General features: G+C 43.3%; 1 protein-coding gene across 1 annotated transcript in view; it reads right to left on the bottom strand.

Annotated features, from left to right (window-relative positions):
- Positions 1–3,278: 3,278 nt before the first annotated feature.
- Positions 3,279–23,106, bottom strand: part of LOC129832780 (nuclear GTPase SLIP-GC-like) — a 59,803-nt gene continuing 39,975 nt past the window's right edge. Inside the window, exons 15-23 of the mRNA XM_055896777.1 lie at positions 14,958–15,066; positions 14,657–14,784; positions 13,791–13,875; positions 7,310–7,461; positions 7,129–7,205; positions 6,769–6,974; positions 5,982–6,232; positions 4,103–4,222; positions 3,279–3,434 (exon numbers count right to left, since the gene is read on the bottom strand). Coding sequence (XP_055752752.1) covers positions 3,279–3,434; positions 4,103–4,222; positions 5,982–6,232; positions 6,769–6,974; positions 7,129–7,205; positions 7,310–7,461; positions 13,791–13,875; positions 14,657–14,784; positions 14,958–15,066 — 1,284 coding nt within the window. The remainder of the gene's footprint in view (positions 3,435–4,102; positions 4,223–5,981; positions 6,233–6,768; positions 6,975–7,128; positions 7,206–7,309; positions 7,462–13,790; positions 13,876–14,656; positions 14,785–14,957; positions 15,067–23,106) is intronic.

The following is a 23,106-nucleotide window of genomic DNA, read 5'->3' as shown; positions in this document are numbered from 1 at the left end:
ACAGTGTGTTGAATACAGTTTAAATAAGTAGGGGGTGATGGGGTGTACAGTGTGTTGAATACAGTTTAAATAAGTAGGGGGTGAGGGGTGTACAGTGTGTTGAATACAGTTTAAATAAGTAGGGGGTGAGGGGTGTACAGTGTGTTGAATACAGTTTAAATAAGTAGGGGGTGAGGGGTGTACAGTGTGTTGTATACAGTTTAAATAAGTAGGGGGTGAGGGGTGTACAGTGTGTTGAATACAGTTTAAATAAGTAGGGGTGAGGGGTGTACAGTGTGTTGAATACAGTTTAAATAAGTAGGGGGTGAGGGGTGTACAGTGTGTTGAATACAGTTTAAATAAGTAGGGGGTGAGGGGTGTACAGTGTGTTGTATACAGTTTAAATAAGTAGGGGGTGAGGGGTGTACAGTGTGTTGAATACAGTTTAAATAAGTAGGGGTGAGGGGTGTACAGTGTGTTGAATACAGTTTAAATAAGTAAGGGGTGAGGGGTGTACAGTGTGTTGAATACAGTTTAAATAAGTAGGAGGTGAGGGGCGTACAGTGTGTTGTATACAGTTTAAATAAGTAGGGGGTGAGGGGTGTACAGTGTGTTGAATACAGTTTAAATAAGTAGGGGTGAGGGGTGTACAGTGTGTTGAATACAGTTTAAATAAGTAGGGGTGAGGGGTGTACAGTGTGTTGAATACAGTTTAAATAAGTAGGGGGTGAGGGGTGTACAGTGTGTTGAATACAGTTTAAATAAGTAGGGGTAAGGGGTGTACAGTGTGTTGAATACAGTCTAAATAAGTAGGGGTAAGGGGTGTACAGTGTGTTGAATACAGTTTAAATAAGTAGGGGGTGAGGGGTGTACAGTGTGTTGAATACAGTTTAAGTAGGGGGTGAGGGGTGTACAGTGTGTTGAATACAGTTTAAATAAGTAGGGGGTGAGGGGTGTACAGTGTGTTGAATACAGTTTAAATGTGTTGGGGTGAGGGGTGTACAGTGTGTTGAATACAGTTTAAATAAGTAGGGGGTGAGGGGTGTACAGTGTGTTGAATACAGTTTAAATAAGTAGGGGGTGAGGGGTGTACAGTGTGTTGAATACAGTTTAAATAAGTAGGGGTGAGGGGTGTACAGTGTGTTGAATACAGTTTAAATAAGTAGGGGTGAGGGGTGTACAGTGTGTTGAATACAGTTTAAATAAGTAGGGGGTGAGGGGTGTACAGTGTGTTGAATACAGTTTAAATAAGTAGGGGGTAGGGGTGTACAGTGTGTTGAATACAGTTTAAATAAGTAGGGGGTGAGGGGTGTACAGTGTGTTGAATACAGTTTAAATGTTTTGGGGTGAGGGGTTTACAGTGTGTTGAATACAGTTTAAATAAGTAGGAGGTGAGGGGTGTACAGTGTGTTGAATACAGTTTAAATAAGTAGGGGGTGAGGGGTGTACAGTGTGTTGAATACAGTTTAAATAAGTAGGGGGTGAGGGGTGTACAGTGTGTTGAATACAGTTTAAATAAGTAGGGGGTGAGGGGTGTACAGTGTGTTGTATACAGTTTAAATAAGTAGGGGGTGAGGGGTGTACAGTGTGTTGAATACAGTTTAAATAAGTAGGGGTGAGGGGTGTACAGTGTGTTGAATACAGTTTAAATAAGTAAGGGGTGAGGGGTGTACAGTGTGTTGAATACAGTTTAAATAAGTAGGAGGTGAGGGGTGTACAGTGTGTTGTATACAGTTTAAATAAGTAGGGGGTGAGGGGTGTACAGTGTGTTGAATACAGTTTAAATAAGTAGGGGTGAGGGGTGTACAGTGTGTTGAATACAGTTTAAATAAGTAGGGGTGAGGGGTGTACAGTGTGTTGAATACAGTTTAAATAAGTAGGGGGTGAGGGGTGTACAGTGTGTTGAATACAGTTTAAATAAGTAGGGGTAAGGGGTGTACAGTGTGTTGAATACAGTCTAAATAAGTAGGGGTAAGGGGTGTACAGTGTGTTGAATACAGTTTAAATAAGTAGGGGGTGAGGGGTGTACAGTGTGTTGAATACAGTTTAAGTAGGGGGTGAGGGGTGTACAGTGTGTTGAATACAGTTTAAATAAGTAGGGGGTGAGGGGTGTACAGTGTGTTGAATACAGTTTAAATGTGTTGGGGTGAGGGGTGTACAGTGTGTTGAATACAGTTTAAATAAGTAGGGGGTGAGGGGTGTACAGTGTGTTGAATACAGTTTAAATAAGTAGGGGGTGAGGGGTGTACAGTGTGTTGAATACAGTTTAAATAAGTAGGGGTGAGGGGTGTACAGTGTGTTGAATACAGTTTAAATAAGTAGGGGGTGAGGGGTGTACAGTGTGTTGAATACAGTTTAAATAAGTAGGGGGTGAGGGGTGTACAGTGTGTTGAATACAGTTTAAATAAGTAGGGGGTGAGGGGTGTACAGTGTGTTGAATACAGTTTAAATAAGTAGGGGGTGAGGGGTGTACAGTGTGTTGAATACAGTTTAAATAAGTAGGGGGTGAGGGGTGTACAGTGTGTTGTATACAGTTTAAATAAGTAGGGGGTGAGGGGTGTACAGTGTGTTGAATACAGTTTAAATAAGTAGGGGTGAGGGGTGTACAGTGTGTTGAATACAGTTTAAATAAGTAGGGGGTGAGGGGTGTACAGTGTGTTGAATACAGTTTAAATAAGTAGGGGGTGAGGGGTGTACAGTGTGTTGTATACAGTTTAAATAAGTAGGGGGTGAGGGGTGTACAGTGTGTTGAATACAGTTTAAATAAGTAGGGGTGAGGGGTGTACAGTGTGTTGAATACAGTTTAAATAAGTAAGGGGTGAGGGGTGTACAGTGTGTTGAATACAGTTTAAATAAGTAGGAGGTGAGGGGTGTACAGTGTGTTGTATACAGTTTAAATAAGTAGGGGGTGAGGGGTGTACAGTGTGTTGAATACAGTTTAAATAAGTAGGGGTGAGGGGTGTACAGTGTGTTGAATACAGTTTAAATAAGTAGGGGTGAGGGGTGTACAGTGTGTTGAATACAGTTTAAATAAGTAGGGGGTGAGGGGTGTACAGTGTGTTGAATACAGTTTAAATAAGTAGGGGTAAGGGGTGTACAGTGTGTTGAATACAGTCTAAATAAGTAGGGGTAAGGGGTGTACAGTGTGTTGAATACAGTTTAAATAAGTAGGGGGTGAGGGGTGTACAGTGTGTTGAATACAGTTTAAGTAGGGGGTGAGGGGTGTACAGTGTGTTGAATACAGTTTAAATAAGTAGGGGGTGAGGGGTGTACAGGTTCATAACAAACTGGCATTTGATCTAACCTGTTGGAACTAGACACTCCCACACTCTTTGGTCGTTACTTCCTCTGTCTAAAAGACTCAGTCTGATGTTCTCTGCACCCGACATGCAGTCTAAAAACACCTGAAATGTGGGGTGGAAGTTTGGGCTATAGTCATAGTCAAACTGCCCACTCTGAAACACAAAATGAAACATAATATTAGCCAAATGTAGACAGTAACAGAGAGCTATAATTACTGTAGCTGAACATATAGCACCTAGAATGTTTTTCCCTGTGAGAACTTCATGGTGCCAGGTACATGCACATAAAAACCACACATCAAACCCAACACCACAAACCAGTAGTAGCACATTACAAAGGAATACTTACACTGAGTGTACAAAACATTAAGGACACCTTCCTAATATTGAGTCGCACCCCCACTTCCCACAGTTTTGCAAATTTGGCTGGATGTCCTTTGGGTGGTGGATCATTCTTAATACACAAGGGACGTTGTTGAGAGTGAAAAACCCATCAGTGTAGCAGTTCTTGACAGAAACCGGCTACTATACCCCTGTTAAAAGTTAATTCAATATTTTGTCCTGCCATTCACCCTCTGAATGGCCCACATACACAATTCATGTCTCAATTGTCTCAAGGCTTAAAAATACTTATTTAATCTGTCTCCTCCGCTTCATCTACACTGATTGAAGTGGATTTAACAAGTGGCTTCAATAAAATATCAAAGCTTTCACCTGGATTCATCTGGTCAGTCAATGTCATGAAAAGAGCAGGTGTTCCTAATGTTTTGTACACTCTGTGCATATAGGAATGTATGGTAGTATGTGATGGCCATGCTTACTTTTGGCTGTATGGTAGAATTTGCCACCAGCTCACAGCAGAGACCATATTTTCCTCTAGGAGTCAATGTGCAGTTGGAGCTGGTTTTAATGAAAGTACTCCCCTTCTGTTGATGTTCCACCTTCAAAGAATAAAGGTGCATTACTTCAGGGTAAACTGATCAAATACATTCACACTAACAGAGAGAAATCAAGTAATGGTAATGAGACATTTTACCACCATCCAGCTAGAGCAATATCTACAGTCGTGGCCAAAAGTTTTGAGAATGACACAAATATTAATTTCCACAAAGTTTGCTGCTTCAGTGTCTTTAGATATTTTTGTCAGATGTTGCTATGGAATACTGAAGTATATTTACAAGAATTTCATGAGTGTCAAAGGCTTTTATTGACAATTACATGAAGTTGATGCAAAGAGTCAATATTTGCAGTGTTGACCCTTCTTTTTCAAGACCTCTGCAATCCGCCCTGGCATGCTGTCAATTAACTTCTGGGCCACATCCTGACTGATGGCAGCCCATTATTGCATAATTAATGCTTGGAGTTTGTCAGAATTTGTGGGTTTTTGTTTGTCCACCTGCCTCTTGAGGATTGACCACAAGTTCTCAATGGGATTAAGGTCTGGGGAGTTTCCTGGCCATGGACCCAAAATATCGATGTTTTGTTCCCCAAGCCACTTAGTTATCACTTTTGCCTTATGGCAAGGTGCTCCATTATGCTGGAAAATGCATTGTTCGTCACCAAACTGTTCCTGGATGGTTGGGAGAAGTTGCTCTCGGAGGATGTGTTGGTACCATTCTTTATTCATGGCTGTGTTCTTAGGCAAAATTGTGAGTGAGCCCACTCCCTTGGCTGAGAAGCAACCCCACACATGAATGGTCTCAGGATGCTTTACTGTTGGCATGACACAGGACTGATGGTAGCGCTCACCTTGTCTTCTCCGGACAAGCTTTTTTCCGGATGCCCCAAACAATCGAAAAGCGGATTCATCAGAGAAAATGACTTTATCCCAGTCCTCAGCAGTCCAATCCCTTTACCTTTTGCAGAATATCAGTCTGTCCCTGATGTTTTTCCTGGAGAGAAGTGGCTTCTTTGCTGCCCTTCTTGACACCAGGCCATCCTCCAAAAATCTTCACCTCACTGTGTGTGCAGATGCACTGACACCTGCCTGCTGCCATTCCTGAGCAAGCTCTGTACTGGTGGTGCCCCGATCCCGCAGCTGAATCAACTTTAGGAGACGGTCCTGGCGCTCGCTGGACTTTCTTGGGCGCCCTGGAGCCTTCTTCACAACAATTGAACCACTCTCCTTGAAGTTCTTGATGATCCAATAAATGGTTGATTTAGGTGCAATCTTACTGCCAGCAATATCCTTGCCTGTGAAGCCCTTTTTGAGAAAAGCAATGATGACGGCACGTGTTTCCTTGCAGTTAACCATGATTGACAGAGGAAGAACAATGATTCCAAGCACCACCCTCCTTTTGAAGTTTACAGTTTGTTATTCAAACTCAATCAGCATGACAGAGTGATCTCCAGCATTGTCCTCGTCAACAATCACACCTGTGTTAACGAGAGAATCACTGACATGATGTCAGCTGGTCCTTTTGTGTCACGGCTGAAATGCAGTGGACATGTTTTTTGGAGATTCAGTTCATTGGCATGGCAAAGAGGGACTTTGCAATTAATTGCAATTCATCTGATCACTCTTCATAACATTCTGGAGTATATGCAAATTGCCATCATACAAACTGAGGCAGCAGACTTTGTGAAAATGAATATTTGTGTCATTCTCAAAACTTTTGGCCACGATTGTAGGTTAATCTTCATTCCACAAAACAGCTCTTGCCGTGTGCAGAATGAATTCCTCCATATTGTAAACATTACCTCACAAAGTGGCACATTCTTGGGCAACAACATAACACTCAGTATGCTCTTCTGGGGTCTGTTCCCTTGTGGTCGGAGGAACAGCAGCACCTGGCTTCGGACCGGGAGGAAGGAGAACCAATTTATGATGAGGCCAAAGAGGGAGAGGTGTGTGATGTTTACAATGACGTGTGTAGCAGTCGTCTTGAGTGGCTGAACAATCTCCATGTTGTCATCAGTAACATGGGCCACGGACAAATTGTCATCCTTCTCTGCAGAATAAGAACAATGCTTTCATTGACTGTAAATAATGCTTTCATTGACTGTAAGTCTCATCCAAAGTATGTATTATTATTGAATGTATTATTCAGTGGTAGTGTCATGTCATACCCATTTTATTATTGTATTATTAAAAATGATGCATCACTTACCATCACACATACAGTGATGCATCACTTTCCATCACACATACAGTGATGCATCACTTACCATCACACATACAGTGATGTATCACTTACCATCACACATACAGTGATGCATCACTTTCCATCACACATACAGTGATGCATCACTTACCATCACACATACAGTGATGCATCACTTACCATCACACATACAGTGATGCATCACTTACCATCACACATACAGTGATGCATCACTTACCATCACACATACAGTGATGCATCACTTACCATCACACATACAGTGATGCATCACTTACCATCACACATACAGTGATGCATCACTTACCATCACACATACAGTGATGCATCACTTACCATCACACATACAGCGATGCATCACTTACCATCACACATACAGTGTGGGAGATGCAGTTGGCGTACAGACTGCTCAGGACAGTCAATGCTGAATAGGGGTCCTGCTGGTATCCTGGAGCCCAGGAGTCTGCTGTCCCATTGAGTCACCTTGTAAACCACATCTCCTTTCCCTTTCATCAGAAACACCAGTCCAGTGGAACTGCACTGGAAAAGACCTGCCTTGGGGCATTGGAGCCTGCAAGGCAGATGAAGGGCAGAGGTGACAGATGTAAACTAATTTTATATATCAAAAGGGTCAAGCAGATTCTGTGTGGAACTGATTCGTGGTAAACATGACCATAGGAAAAGGCCATGATAAAGTAGTGGACGTTTCAGTGATCAATAGTTACCTATACGTAGGCTTGTGGTTATGTGTTGTAAGATCTTTGACAATCTCAGGAGTTAACATTGGTACACCTGTTGACACCTGTAACAGAAAAAGGAAGACCAGGTAACTCTAGTACATGGGATCAAATACTCTCAGACTGAATTGTGGTTGAGGTGTGGTTAATCAACTCCCCACAAACATACCTGCACACGCTTCCTACCATTCCCAGACTGTGATTCAAATACGGTAGTTTTTGTGTGTAAATCCAGTCTTGGAGTGAAGTGTACTGTACTAGAGCAACCCATCAGTTTCTCATAGCACATCTTCATCTTGTTATACTCCACAGTGACATCATCTGCACAAGGGAAAGGATTCAGGACAAGCATCAGCTTTTAAAGGAGAAGTTCAGGATTTTACAACTTGATGTGATATGGTGAACAAATCACCTGATATAAACTCAAAGTAATTTCTGTATTTGGTTTGATGTTACTTATGTCACGATCTATCACAAGGATGACGCTGGAGAGACGAAGCAGGTACGGGGAGTAACATTTAATAAATCACGGACAAGTAACGAGACATAAACAGCTTAGCAAACAGAAAAACAATCAATGCAGAAGCAGGGAACAGAGCTGGGGAACTGACACATATAGGGGAGGAAATGAACAGGTGATAATAGAGTCCAGGTGAGTCCAATAACGCTGATGCGCGTGACAAGGAAAGGCAGGTGTACGTGAAGGATGGCAGGAGTGAGTGATGCAAGGCATTCTGGCGCCCTCAAGCGCCAGGGGGAGGGAAAGAGCGGGAGCAGACGTGACAGTACCCCCCCACTAGGGGCGCCACCCGGCGTCCCACCTGGGCAAACCGGCCGAGACATGGGCGCTGGGCAAGCCGGTTGAGGCGTGGAAGCCCGACGAACCGGCTGGAGCGTGAGAGCCTGGCGAACCGGCTGAGGCATGGGAGCCTGACGATCCGGCTGAGTCCAGACGCCTGTCGATCCCGCTGAGGAAACCCGATGATCCGGTGGATTGTGACGTGGGATGGGAAGCCACCGAGCCAACCGAGGCAATGAAACCTCTCGAGCCAGCCAGGGCATGAAAGCTCGACGGGCTGGCTTAGGCACCCCCGGTTCCATCGGCGGCAGAATCCACCCCCGACGTCACCGACAAAACAAACAAACAAAAAAAACTCCTGGACAGGCTGGGCAGACAAGAACTGACGATCCAGCTGAGGCCCGACGTGGGATGGGCGCCATCCGAGCCAACCGGGGCAAGGAAACCTCTCGAGCCTGCTAGGGCGTGGAAGCCCGACGAGCAGGCTAGGCACCCCCGGTTCCATCGGTGGTGACCCAGAGCCGATGCCACTATACCAACCAGAACGCCAGTACTCCCCGATGCTTCGTGTGATGGCTTCTGCATTCTGTCACGATCTATCACAAGGATGACGCTGGAGAGACGAAGCAGGTACGGGGAGTAACATTTAATAAATCACGGACAAGTAACGAGACATAAACAGCTTAGCAAACAGAAAAACAATCAATGCAGAAGCAGGGAACAGAGCTGGGGAACTGACACATATAGGGGAGGAAATGAACAGGTGATAATAGAGTCCAGGTGAGTCCAATAACGCTGATGCGCGTGACAAGGAAAGGCAGGTGTACGTGAAGGATGGCAGGAGTGAGTGATGCAAGGCATTCTGGCGCCCTCAAGCGCCAGGGGGAGGGAAAGAGCAGGAGCAGACGTGACAACTTAAAGGTGATTTAGCCATTTAAGAAAACAAAAACGTGCTCATATGTTCCCGTCACTTCTATTGATTGTTAGCTTGTGGTTGCTAAAGTTAGCTGATGTTTGTAGTGGATGTTTAAAGAAATATTCATTTTTTTTTTTTACCTTTTCATGTGAGTTAACCCACACTGCCCTCAAACCAAGGCATGCTGCCTGCTAATTATCTAAGTTTCAACTTGTCCATTTCTAATGATTTTCTACCAAGTTTTATTTTCTAACAACAGTTTGAATTGATGTATGTTACGCCTCCACATTAATTAACATAAGAAGTAGCCCATTTCACTGTTGCGAACAATTTATGTTTGAGGCTTTATAGAGCCGGACAAACTTCTCTCTTCGACGAGAGCCCAAGCACTTCCCCAGTGTTTTCGCAGATCAAGTATGCAGATATTTGCGCATCTCTAGTCAGAACAGGCCTTCCATTAACCTTTCCCCCCTGGCACATTTTCTGGCTGGCTCCCGCATTCTCTTCATTGTTGTTTTCCTTACAGATAATAACTTTGGACATGTTTGTGTTCCTGTCAGAGTGCCTTATTTTCTTATAAGGTGTTGTCGTTTCTACTGTAGCATACCGTATGAATGCATGGAACATAATGTATTTACTGTTTTATTAATGTTTTCAAATACTGCTAACAAAACATGCATTTCAATTCTTGCATAGATTGTAATGGACACATATGATGTGTAAAATACTTTTTTGAAGGTTGTAATGATTATGCTAATGCTAATGCTAAGCTATTTGTTAGTTATGTGTGGCTACATATTTGTTTAAGCGTCCATCAGACCAAAGAAGTTATAAGAAAACAGGGTTCAGGGATGGTTCACTCGACTGAAATTGCTTTCAAAACAACATGTAACTCTGAAAGATACGAGGTCAACGCATGACGTCAGTGATCTTCAAGTCGGAAATTCAGAGCTCTAGAAAGAGGCCCGAGTTCCAAGATGGAATTCTAAGTTGGATGACCGTTCAAAAATATTTTCCCCAGTCTGAGCTCTTTTCTTTCTCAGAGTTCCCAGTTGTTTTGAACCTGGCATCAGATTGTAATTATGGTAACTCCGGGTTGCCAGCTCACACCAGGGGTTTTATTTATGCTTATAAATGGTGATGATCTGTGAGATGATACAATTTTACTTGCTTTGTGAATATTCAAAAATTGTAAACGACTTGTCAAGTCATGTGCTCCGGCTCTTGTATACACTGTAACAAGTACATCAAAGATTTGTAATATGCTGAAAAGTGGCCAAAGTTAATATTTTTCAGGCAATGGGCCCAGCCATCTTTGACTTTGACTTTGTTTATTTGTGTTTTAGTGAATGCCATTCTGGGATTAGGGAGTTTTCGCTTATCAAACATAAACAAACATGGCTGCCATCATAAAGAATGTACAGTGGGGCAAAAAAGTATTTAGTCAGCCACCAATTGTGCAAGTTCTCCCACTTAAAAAGATGAGAGAGGCCTGTAATTTTCATCATAGGTATACTTCAACTATGACAGACAAAATGAGAAAAAAGAATCCAGAAAATCACATTGTAGGATTTTTAATGAATTTATTTGCAAATTATGGTGGAAAATAAGTATTTGGTCAATAACAAAAGTTTATCTCAATACTTTGTTATATACCCTTTGTTGGCAATGACAGAGGTCAAACGTTTTCTGTAAGTCTTCACAAGGTTTTCACACACTGTTGCTGATATTTTGGCCCATTTCTCCATGCAGATCTCCTCTAGAGCAGTAATGTTTTGGGGCTGTTGCTGGGCAACACGGACTTTCAACTCCCTCCAAAGATTTTCTATGGGGTTGAGATCTGGAGACTGGCTAGGCCACTCCAGGACCTTGAAATGCTTCTTACGAAGCCACTCCTTCGTTGCCCGGGCGGTGTGTTTGGGATCATTGTCATGCTGAAAGACCCAGGCATGTTTCATCTTCAATGCCCTTGCTGATGGAAGGAGGTTTTCACTCAAAATCTCACGATACATGGCCCCATTCATTCTTTCCTTTACACGGATCAGTCGTCCTGGTCCCTTTGCAGAAAAACAGCCCCAAAGCATGATGTTTCCACCCCCATGCTTCACAGTAGGTATGGTGTTCTTTGGATGCAACTCAGCATTCTTTGTCCTCCAAACACGACGAGTTGAGTTTTTACCAAAAAGTTATATTTTGGTTTCATCTGACCATATGACATTCTCCCAATCTTCTTCTGGATCATCAAAATGCTCTCTAGCAAACTTCAGACGGGCCTGGACATGTACTGGCTTAAGCAGGGGGACATGTCTGGCACTGCAGGATTTGAGTCCCTGGCGGTGTAGTGTGTTACTGATGGTAGGCTTTGTTACTTTGGTCCCAGCTCTCTGCAGGTCATTCACTAGGTCCCCCCGTGTAGTTCTGGGATTTTTGCTCACCGTTCTTGTGATCATTTTGACCCCACGGGGTGAGATCTTGCATGGAGCCCCAGATCGAGGGAGATTATCAGTGGTCTTGTATGTCTTCCATTTCCTAATAATTGCTCCCACAGTTGATTTCTTCAAACCAAGCTGCTTACCTATTGCAGATTCAGTCTTCCCAACCTGGTGCAGGTCTACAATTTTGTTTCTGGTGCCCTTTGACAGCTCTTTGGTCTTGGCAATAGTGGAGTTTGGAGTGTGACTGTTTGAGGTTGTGGACAGGTGTCTTTTATACTGATAACAAGTTCAAACAGGTGCCATTAATACAGGTAACGAGTGGAGGACAGATGAGCCTCTTAAAGAAGAAGTTACAGTTCTGTGAGAGCCAGAAATCTTGCTTGTTTGTAGGTGACCAAATACTTATTTTCCACCATAATTTGCAAATAAATTAATAAAAAATCCTACAATGTGATTTTCTGGATTTTTTTCCTCATTTTGTCTGTCATAGTTGAAGTGTACCTATGATGAAAATTACAGGCCTCTCTCATCTTTTTAAGTGGGAGAACTTGCACAATAGGTGGCTGACTAAATACTTTTTTCCCCCACTGTAGTTGCTGTTAGCTTTCCTGACACAAATCTCTTTTCTAAACAATATTACAGTTCTCCATTGTGCTCACCAGAGATGTGGTACATTGTAAAGAAGTCTAGCTGTTATGTCGATAACTTCTGTTTTGTTTTTTTGTCAGATTAACCTGTTATTTAGACTTAACCCTGTGATGCTTGGATGATGAAGTTATCTTTTACAATTAAAGGTGAAATTTAGAAATAAAGTTGTGAAAAACTTTATTTCCCATCAGCACAAAACATTGTTTACATGCTTTGTCTCCTAGAGATGAATGTACTTTGGTGTGAAAAGTGCAAATCAATCCCAGAACAACAGCAAAGGACCTTGTGAAGATGCTGTAGGAAACAGGTACAAAAGTATCTATATCCACAGTAAAACGAGTCCTATATCGACATAACCTGAAAGGCCGTTCAGCAAGGAAGAAGCCACTGCTCCAAAATCGCCATAAAAAAGCCAGACTACAGTTTGCACCTGCACATGGGGACAAAGATTGTACTTTTTGGAGAAATGTCCTCAGGTCTGATGAAACAAAAATAGAACTGTTTGGCCATAATGACCCTCGTTATGTTTGGAGGAAAAAGGGGGAGGTTTGCAAGCCAAAGAACACCATCCCAACTGTGAAGCACGGGGGTGGCAGCATCATGTTGTGGGGGAGCTTTGCTGCATGAGGGACTGGTGCACTTCACAAAATAGATGGCATCATGAGGAACAACAATTATGTGGATATATTGAAGCAACATCTCAAGACATCAGTCGGGAATTGAAAGCTTGGTTACAAATTGGTCTTCCAAATGAGCAATGACCCCAAAGCATACTTCCAAAGTTGTGGCAAAATGGCTTAAGGACAACAAAGTCAAGGTATTGGAGTGACCATCACAAAGCCCTGACCTCAATTCCATAGAACATTTTTGGGCAGAACTGAAAAAGCATGTGCGAGCAAGGAGGCCTACAAACCTGACTCAGTTACACAAGCTCTGTCAGGAGGAATGGGACAAAATTCACCCAACTTATTGTGGGAAGCTTGTGGAAGGCTACCCGAAACGTTTTACCTAAGTTAAACAATTTAAAGGCAATGCTACCAAATACTAATTGAGTGTATGTAAACTTCTGACTCACTGGCAATGTGATGAAAGAAATAAAATCTGAATAAATCATTCTCTCTACTATTATTCTGACATTTCACATTCTTAAAATAAAGTGGTGATCCTAACTGACCTAAGACAGGGCATTTTTATTAGGATCAAATGTCAGGAATTGTGAAAAACTGAGTTTAAATGTATTTGGATAAGGTGTACGTAAACATCTGACTTCAACTATAACTCATACCCAAATAATGTTGTTGACTCATCCCACTCTTATTTGTGGCCCATGATGTCATCCTCTTTAGGAAGATGAGTAGGCCAAACAGGGGTCTACTCGCATGAATATTTTTAATGACCTGTATAAGCCCACACCATTTTGTTGTTGGGATGTGCCCACACCATTCCAACACAGAAAAGCTGCTTTAACATACTTAATTAAAAAAAAAATATATATATATTTTTTAAAGTAACAAATATGGGAAAAAAAATACTTTTACTTTAAAAATATTAATGGATGTCATGGATTGTCAGTCCTTTCATTGAGAATGTACTCTTCAAATGTTATATGGTTTACATTTACTCAGCCCCATCCCTCAGCTGTACACCAAAATAAGTGGCATGGCTAAAGTTCAACTGAAAAACTAATTATGCATCTTCCTTCAAATATTGTGGTTCTGGTCTGAAATGTAAGTAGGGTATACACATTTACTTATGACACAAGCAAAATGCAGCTCAAGATAAAGTGGACATGGTTTCCAGACTTTTTTCAGCTCGATTGGAATAGCTCAAGCATTTGGTCTGTTTCATTTACCTGGGAGGAACGAGCTGTTGGGGGTCTTCAGTGAGAGATCCATTGATTCTTGTAGTTTACACTTCAGCTGCATCATGATGTGATCCTAATACAGGACAGAAATGATTATTTAGACAACTCTGACATTAAGTGATGATTGTGCTTTACCACAACCAAGTCTAAATGCTGTGCACCAGGTTTTCAATAACTAGGTGCATCTAACTAGGTCCCGTGTGGCTCAGTTGGTAGAGCATGGCGCTTGCAACGCCAGGGTTGTGGGTTCATTCCCCACGGGGGGACCAGGATGAATATGTATGAACTTTCCAAAATTGTAAGTCGCTCTGGATAAGAGCGTCAGCTAAATGACTTAAATGTAAATGTAAAAATCTTAAGTGTATTTTGGGGTGTTTCAGCAAATGCGATCATAGTTGCTATGGTGACCTGTGGAAACATGCAGATCCTGAGAAGAGTACTAAACTTAACCCATCTGAAAATGCACCCATTACCTGCTGTGTGAAAGCAGATTGACAATAGCAATGGCACTTGGGTACATAGTATATTGCCTATGTTTACATTAGCAAACATCAATCCATCTGCTGTGTAACGTGAAAGATTGTGACATATACAGACATTACACAACTGAACTTAATACTAGAGCTAACATACATGCCAAATGCTGCTATTCAAGGCGATATGGGCAACTTTCCTGCTATTCTACACATTTTGCCATCCAGCTGAAAGAACATTTAGCAGTTTTAAAGCACATTTCCAGCAATTCTACACATGTTGCCATGAGGCTGAGAGAAAATGTTGCAGTTTTAAAGCAAATTGCCTGATATTCTACACATTTTGCTATCATATGCTATCCGGCACTGAATGTGTCAAACCTTCAGGTTGGTTAAACAACCCAGCATATCTTTCTTAGCCTTCTGGAAAATGTTGTTATTCTTCATGTGATGATGTAGCTCATCTTTCATCCTTTTCAGAGAATCTTTTCCTGTCTGCTCTGATGCCCCTAAAAAACAGTCAACATATTGTTTCCATAACCATTGTATGATTTCATCTGCTATTAATACTGCACATTCAATATATGTTTGAAAACGTGTTACTTCCCAAATATCATTACAATTCTCATGACTAGGCCACAACACTTTATCTCAGATAATACAATTTAATTTCAAGACTTACTTATATAGCATCGATGCATGGAGTCCTTGATTGACTCGGTTAAAGTGGAGTAGATCTTTTTCTTTTTCTCGCAGAGGTCACAGATTAGTTTTGCCTTCAATTCAGTTTCCTTTCAGATAGAAAAACATGGTCAAGAAGACCCCTCATTTACGTTGAAGGGATAGTTCACCCAAATTACATTTAAGTGGTTTCCTTACCCTGTAAGCAGTATATGGTTTTGTTTACATTAATTTTCATTTTTCATTTACCTTTATTTATTCAGGGAAAACCCATTGAAAACACATGATCTTTCGCAAGAAACGGCTCTGTACACAAAACGCAATATAAACATGCATGCACTCCAACAGGCAAATACATTTAGCAACAAGCACACAAGCAGACATCAGAAACAAGTATAGTCTTCCTTAAGTATATCCTCCATCAATGCTTTAAATACATTTAAAGGCACAAGGCGTTCAAGCCTGAGCTCATTTTGTAGTATATTCCACATCTGCGGAGCATGAAAATTTAAGGTGTTTTTTCCTAGTTCTGAAACTATATACTTTTGGTATATCTAGTGTTGTCCAATCTTTTGTTCTTGTGCTGTATTTTATTGTTTTAACCTTAATGAGTGAAATCAGATATGCTGGAATATTCCGCATGAATGCTTTGTAAATAAACAGAAGGGAATGCTGATCTCTTCTTACATACAGAGAGGTCCAACCCACCTTTTGATACAATACACAGTAATGAATCTAAGGGCACAATGGAAAACAGCATCCAGAGGTCTAAGTGTGGAAGTTGCTGCATGCATGTAGGTTATATCCCAGTAATCTAAAACAGACATAAAAGTTTCCTGGACAACTTCCTTTCTATTATCAAAAGTCAGACATGCTTTATTTCTGTAAAATAATCACATTTTGATCTTCAATTTCTTTACCAGCTCAGTAACATGCATTTGAAATGCCAATTTATCATCTAGCCAGATACCAAGATATTTATAAGAAAGAACTCGTTCAATTTGGGTTCCGTTCAGGATAGCAATTTCAAGGTCACTTAAATCTAAGTTATGGGATCTAGAAAAATAGCATGTATTTTGTTTTGTTTGCATTAAGTACTAACTTAAACCTGTCAGGGAACGGATCGCCAACAGCCAATGAAATTGCAGGGCGCCAAATTCAATCAACAGAAATCTCATAAATCAAATTTCTCAAACATACAAGTATTAGGCACCATTTTAAAGATAACATTCTCATTAATCCAACCACAGTGTCTGATTTCAAAAAGGCTTTACAGCAAAAGCTCCACAAACGATTATGTTAGGTCACCACCAAGTCACAGAAAATCACAGCCATTTTTCCAGCCAAAGAGAGTTGTCACAAAAAGCAGAAATATAGATACAATTAATCACTACCCTTTGATGATCTTCATCAGAAGACACTCATAGGATTTCATGTTACACAATACATGTATGTTTTGTTCGATAAAGTGAATATTTATATCCAAAAATCTCATTTTACATTGGCGTGTTATGTTCAGTAGTTCCAAAACATACAGTGATTTTGCAGAGAGCCACATCAATTCCCAGAAATACACATAATAAACATTGATAATAGATACAACTATTATACATGGAACTTTAGATAAACTTCTCCTTAATGCAACCGCTGTATCAGATTTAAAAAGAATTTTACGGAAAAAGCATAATCTGAGTACGGCACTCAAACGACAAATCAAGCCAAACAGATATCCGCCATGTTGGAGTCAGAAATAGCATTATAAATATTCACTTACCTTTGATGATCTTCATCAGAATGCACTCCCAGGAATCCCAGTTCCACAATAAATGTTTGATTTGATTTGTTCGATAAAGTTCATCATTTATGTCCAAACACCACCTTTTGTTCGCGCGTTTAGTAAACAAATCGAAACTCACGAGGCGCGGGCAATTCCGGCAGGAATGTCGGACTAAAATTCCAAAAAGTTATATTTCTGGTCGTAGAAACATATCAAACGTTGTATAGAATCAATCTTTAGGATGTTTTTATCATACATGTTCAATAATGTCCCAACCGGAGAATTCCATTGTCTGTAAAAAAGCAATGGAACAAGTGGTAACTTTCTCATGACCGCGCTTCACGAGCCCGTGGCTCTCTGCCAGACCTCTGACTCATTCCCCTCTCATTCAGTCCCCCTTCATAGTAGAAGCATCAAACAACGTTCTAAAGACTGTTGACATCTAGTGGAAGCCTTAGGACGTGCAAGATGACCAATACCCCACTGTATCTTCAACAGGTGCTGAGTTGAAAAACTACAAGCCTCAGATTTCCCACTTCCGTTTTGGATTTCTTCTCAGGTTTTTGCCTGCCATATGAGTTCTGTTATACTCACAGACATCATTCAAACAGTTTTAGAAACTTCAGAGTGTTTTCCATCCAATACTACTAATAATATGCATATATTAGCATCTGGGACTGAGTAGGAGGCAGTTTATTCTGGGCATGCTTTTCATCCAAAAGTGAAAATGCTGCCCCCTAGCCCAAACAGGTTCTGTAGCTCTTGGAAATCAGACTGCAAATGGTTACATGGCTACTGTGTCCAAAGGCAAATGTTCTGCCTTAAAAGTATTCACACCCCTTTACTTTTGTTTGTAGAACATTTTCTAAAATAAAGCGGCAATATGTAACCTTTTGGGCGACCGACCAAATTCACATAAGAATGTGAGCAATAGATATGTAATTCTCATGGAAGCAAGTCTCAAAAGTGTTAGATTGGTTCTATGTGAGCTATTTCTATGCTTCCAGTGCTTAAGTTTGGTTTTGTGTCTTTTACTTTTGGTTTCAAACAGCTGAAAATACTATATTTTTGATTATGGAAAATATGTTCTATGTTTGTGTTTTTCTAACAACCAATTTCTGTGTTCATGCAAGTGACTGATTGAACATGTCTGGGAGGAATCCTCACTATCAGTACGCTCAGAACCTTGTTGTCACACCCTGGCCTTAGTTATCTTTGTTTTCATTATTATTTTAGTTAGGTCAGGGTGTGACATGGGGAAGTATGTGTTTTGGGTTGTCTAGGGGTTTGTAGGTTTAATGGGGAAATGACTTGTCTAGGTGTTTGTATGTCGATGGCTGCCTAGATTGGTTCTCAATTAGAGACAGCTGTGGTTTATTGTCTCTAGTTGGGAGCCATATTTAAGGCAGCCATGGGCATCATGTGTTTGTGGGTAATTGTCTATGTTGAACGTTTGTTGCTTGTCTGTGCACTTACGTTATTTAGCTTCACGGTCGTTTGTTGTTTTGTTAGTTTGTGTATAGTGTTCTTTTTCGTGTTTTTCTCTCTTCCACAATAAAGAGATGTATTTTGCACACGCTGCGCCTTGGTCCAATCTCTCACAAGAAGACGATCGTGACAGAATTACCCACCAATCTAGGACCAAGCGGCGTGTCAAGCGGCAACAGGACCCACCTACACAGGATTCATGGACATGGGAGGAGATACTGGATGGTAAGGGACCTTGGGCACAACCGGGAGAATATCGCCTCCCTCGTGAAGAGCTGGAGGCAGCTAAAGCCGAGAGGAGGCGATATGAGGAGGCAGCACGGAAGCAAGGCTGGAAGCCCGTGAGTACAACCCAAACATTTCTTGGGGGGGGCCTTAAAGGGAGTGTGGCGAAGTCAGGTAGGAGACCTGCGCCTACTCCCTGTACTTACCGTGGAGAGCGAAAGTACGGGCAGACACCGTGTTACGCAGTAGAGCGCATGGTGTCTCCTGTACGCGTGCATAGCCCGGTTCGGTACATTCCAGCTCCACGTATCGGCCGGGCTAAATTGAGCGTTGAGCCGGATGTCATGAAGCCGGCCCAACGCATCTGGCCACCAGTGCGTCTCCTTGGGCCGGCTTACATGGCACCAGCCTTACGTATGGTGTCCCCGGTTCGCCTACATAACTCGGTGCGGGTTATTCCACCTCCCCGCACTGGTCGGGCGACGGGGAGCATACAACCAGGTAAGGTTGGACAGGCTCAGTGCTCAAGGGAGCCAGTACGCCTGCACGGTCCGGTATTTCCGGCGCGACCTCCCCGCTCCAGCCCAGTACCACCAGTGCCTACACCACGCACCAGGCTTCCTGTGCGTCTTCAGAGCCCTGTGCCTCCTCCACGCACTAGCTCTATGGTGCGTGTCTCCAGCCCTTTACCACCAGTGCCAACACCACGCACCAAGCATCCTGTGTGTCCCCAGAGTCCTGTGCGTCCTGTTGCTGCTCCCCGCACTAGCCCTGAGATGCGTGTCCTCAGCCCGGTACCACCAGTTCCGGCACCACGCACTAGGCCTAATGTGCGTCCCCAGGGTCCAGCATGCCCTGTTCCTTCTCCCCGCACTAGCCTGAAGGTGCGTGTCCTTAGCCCGGTACCTCCAGTTCCGGCACCACGCACCAGGCCTACAGTGCGTCTCAGCCGGCCAGAGTCTGCCGTCTGCCCAACGGCGCCTGAACTGCCCGTCTGTCCAACGGCGCCTGAACTGCCCGTCTGCCCAACGGCGCCTGAACTGCCCGTCTGCCCAACGGCGCCTGAACTGCCCGTCTGCCCAACGCCGTCTGAACTGTCCGTCTGCCATGAGTCTTCAAAGCCGCCCGTCTGTACTGAGCCTGCAAAGCCGCCCGTCTGCCATGAGCCTTCAGAGCTGTCTGCCAGACAGGAGCCGCTAGAGCCTACCGCCAGACAGGAGCAGCCAGAGCCTTCCGCCAGACAGGATCAGCCAGAGCCTTCCGCCAGACAGGATCAGCCAGAGCCTTCCGCCAGACAGGATCAGCCAGAGCCTTCCGCCAGACAGGATCAGCCAGAGCCTTCCGCCAGACAGGATCAGCAAGAGCCTTCCGCCAGACAGGATCAGCCAGAGCCTTCCGCCAGCCATGAGCAGCCAGATCCGTCAGCCAGCCATGAGCAGCCAGATCCGTCAGCCAGCCATGAGCAGCCAGATCCGTCAGCCAGCCATGAGCAGCCAGATCCGTCAGCCAGCCATGAGCAGCCAGATCCGTCAGCCAGCCATGAGCAGCCCAGCCAGGATCCGCCAGAGCCGTCCAGCCAGGATCCGCCAGCCAGTCCGGTGCTGTCCCTCAGTCCGGAGCTGCCGTCCCTCAGTCCGGAGCTGCCCCTTATCCTGGTGCTGCCCCTTATCCTGGTGCTGCCCCTTATCCTGGTGCTGCCCCTTATCCTGGTGCTGCCCCTTAGTCCGGTGCTGCCCCTTAGTCCGGTGCTGCCCCTTAGTCCGGTGCTGCCCCTTAGTCCGGTGCTGCCCCTTAGTCCGGTGCTGCCCCTTAATCCAGTGGGGTTAAGTTGGAGGGTGGTCATTTGGAGGAGGCTACGAAAGCGGGTAGTGACTATGGTGGGGTGGGGACCACAACCAGTGCCAGAGCCGCCACCGTGGACAGACGCCCACCCAGACCCTCCCCTAGACTTTATGCTGGTGCGCCCGGAGTTCGCACCTTAAGGGGGGGGTTATGTCACACCCTGGCCTTAGTTATCTTTGTTTTCATTATTATTTTAGTTAGGTCAGGGTGTGACATGGGGAAGTATGTGTTTTGGGTTGTCTAGGGGTTTGTAGGTTTAATGGGGAAATGACTTGTCTAGGTGTTTGTATGTCGATGGCTGCCTAGATTGGTTCTCAATTAGAGACAGCTGTGGTTTATTGTCTCTAATTGGGAGCCATATTTAAGGCAGCCATGGGCATCATGTGTTTGTGGGTAATTGTCTATGTTGAACGTTTGTTGCTTGTCTGTGCACTTACGTTATTTAGCTTCACGGTCGTTTGTTGTTTTGTTAGTTTGTGTATAGTGTTCGTTTTTGTGTTTTTCTCTCTTCCACAATAAAGAGATGTATTTTGCACACGCTGCGCCTTGGTCCAATCTCTCACAAGAAGACAATCGTGACACTTGTACTGAGAACAAAAAGGATATCTCAGTTTCAAGGTCTCAGCTTGGAGAGAGGAAGCCTCGTGAGGTATTGGTCGGTCACATGCATGAACCAAACATTAATGATGAATTCATTATGAACGATGAAAAAGCTAAATCATGGAAATATAACTTGTCTGTGTTAGTTGTATATAAGAGAACTAACGGGACAGCCCTAGTAGTGCTCACTTCAGACTGGTAATTAATGCATCTAAGTTTGACTGTGACCTCTCCAGCTTGCTGTTAATAAACACTGTTTAATTTAAGGTTGACTGAGTGTCCCTGTGTAGAATGTCGATGACAGATCCTCACAAACTTTTACAGATGCGCTATTGAGAGCATCCTGTCGGGCTGTATCACCACCTGGTACGGCAACCCCAGCAACCGCTGGGCTCTCCAGAGGGTGGTGCGGTCTGCACAACGCATCACCGGGGGCACACTGCCTGCCCTCCAGGACATCTACAGTACCCAATGTCACAGGAAAGCCAAAAAGTGAATCAAGGACATACCCCACCCGAGCCACGGCCTGTCATACAGAAGGCGAGGTCAGTACAGGTGCATCAAAGCTGGGACAGAGAGACTGAAAAACAGCTTCTATCTCAAGGCCATCAGACTGTTAAATAGCAATCAATACTCAGCTACCACCCAGTTACTCAAACCTTACACCCTAGAGGCTGCTGCCCTATGTACATAGACATGGAATCACTGGTCGCTTTAATAATGGAACAATTGTCACTTTAATAATGTTTCCATACAGTTGAAGTCAGAAGTTTACATACACCTTAGCCAAATAAATTTAAACTCAGTTTTTCACAATTCCTGACATTTAATCCTAGTAAGAATGCCCTGTCTTAGGTCAGTTGGATCACCACTTTAATTTAAGAATGTGAAATGTCATAATAATAGTAGAGAGAATTATTTATTTCAGCTTTTATTTATTTCATCACATTGCCAGTGGGTCAGAAGTTTACAAACACTCAATTAGCAATTGGAAGCATTGCCTTTAAAATGTTTAACTTGGGTCAAACGTTTCGGGTAGCCTTCCACAAGCTTCCCAGAATAAGTTGGGTGAATTTTGTCCCATTCCTCCTGACAGAGCTGGTGTAACCGAGTCAGGTTTGTAGGCCTCCTTGCTCGCACATGCTTTTTCAGTTCTGCCCACAAATTTTCTATTGGATTGAGGTCAGGGCTTTGTGATGTCCACTCCAATACCTTGACTTTGTTGTCCTTAAACCATTTTGCCACAACTTTGGAAGTATGCTTGGGGTCATTGTTCATTTGCGACCAAGCTTTCACTTCCTGACTGATGTCTTGAGATGTTGCTTCAATATATCCACATAATTGTTGGTCCTCATGATGCCATCTATTTGTGAAGCGCACCAGTCCCTCTTGCAGAAATGCACCCCCACAACATGATGCTGCTACCCCCTTGCTTCAAGGTTGGGATGGTGTTCTTTGGCTTGCAAGCTTCCCCCTTCTTCCTCCAAACATAACAATGGTCATTATGGCCAAACAGTTCTATTTGTTTCATCAGACCAGAGGACATTTCTCCAAAAAGTACAATCTTTGTCCCCATGTGCAGGTGCAAACCGTAGTCTGGCTTTTTATGGCGATGTTGGAGCAGTGGCTTCTTCCTTGCTGAGCGGCCTTTCAGGTTATGTCGATATAGGACTCGTTTTACTGTGGATATAGATACTTTTGTACCTGTGTCCTCCAGCATCTTCCCAAGGTCCTTTGCTGTTGTTCTGGGATTGATTTGCATTTTTCGCACCAAAGTAGGTTCATCTCTAGGAGACAGAACGCGTCTCCTTCCTGAGCGGTATGACGGCTGCGTGGTCCCATTGTAACGGCAGTCTAGCTCTTCCTCCTCCTCGAACGAGGAGAGGCGAGAAGGATCGGAGGACCAATGTGCAGCGTGGTAAGTTTCCATGATTTAATATACACGAAAACAAGACACTCTACAAAATAACAAACAAACTAACCGTCACAGTCCCGTGTGGCACAAACACTGACACAGGAAACAACCACCCACAAAATCCCAACACAAAACAAGCCACCTATATATGATTCTCAATCAGGGACAACGATTGACAGCTGCCTCTGATTGAGAACCATATTAGGCCGAACGCAGAAACAGACAAACTAGACACACAACATAGAATGCCCACCCAGCTCACGTCCTGACCAACACTAAAACAAGCAAAACACATAAGAACTA

Source organism: Salvelinus fontinalis, chromosome 34 (assembly GCF_029448725.1).
Source record: "Salvelinus fontinalis isolate EN_2023a chromosome 34, ASM2944872v1, whole genome shotgun sequence".
NCBI lineage: Eukaryota > Metazoa > Chordata > Actinopteri > Salmoniformes > Salmonidae > Salvelinus > Salvelinus fontinalis.
The sequence above is the reverse complement of the archived record's forward strand: the minus strand, read 5'-3'. Positions and strand labels throughout refer to the sequence as shown.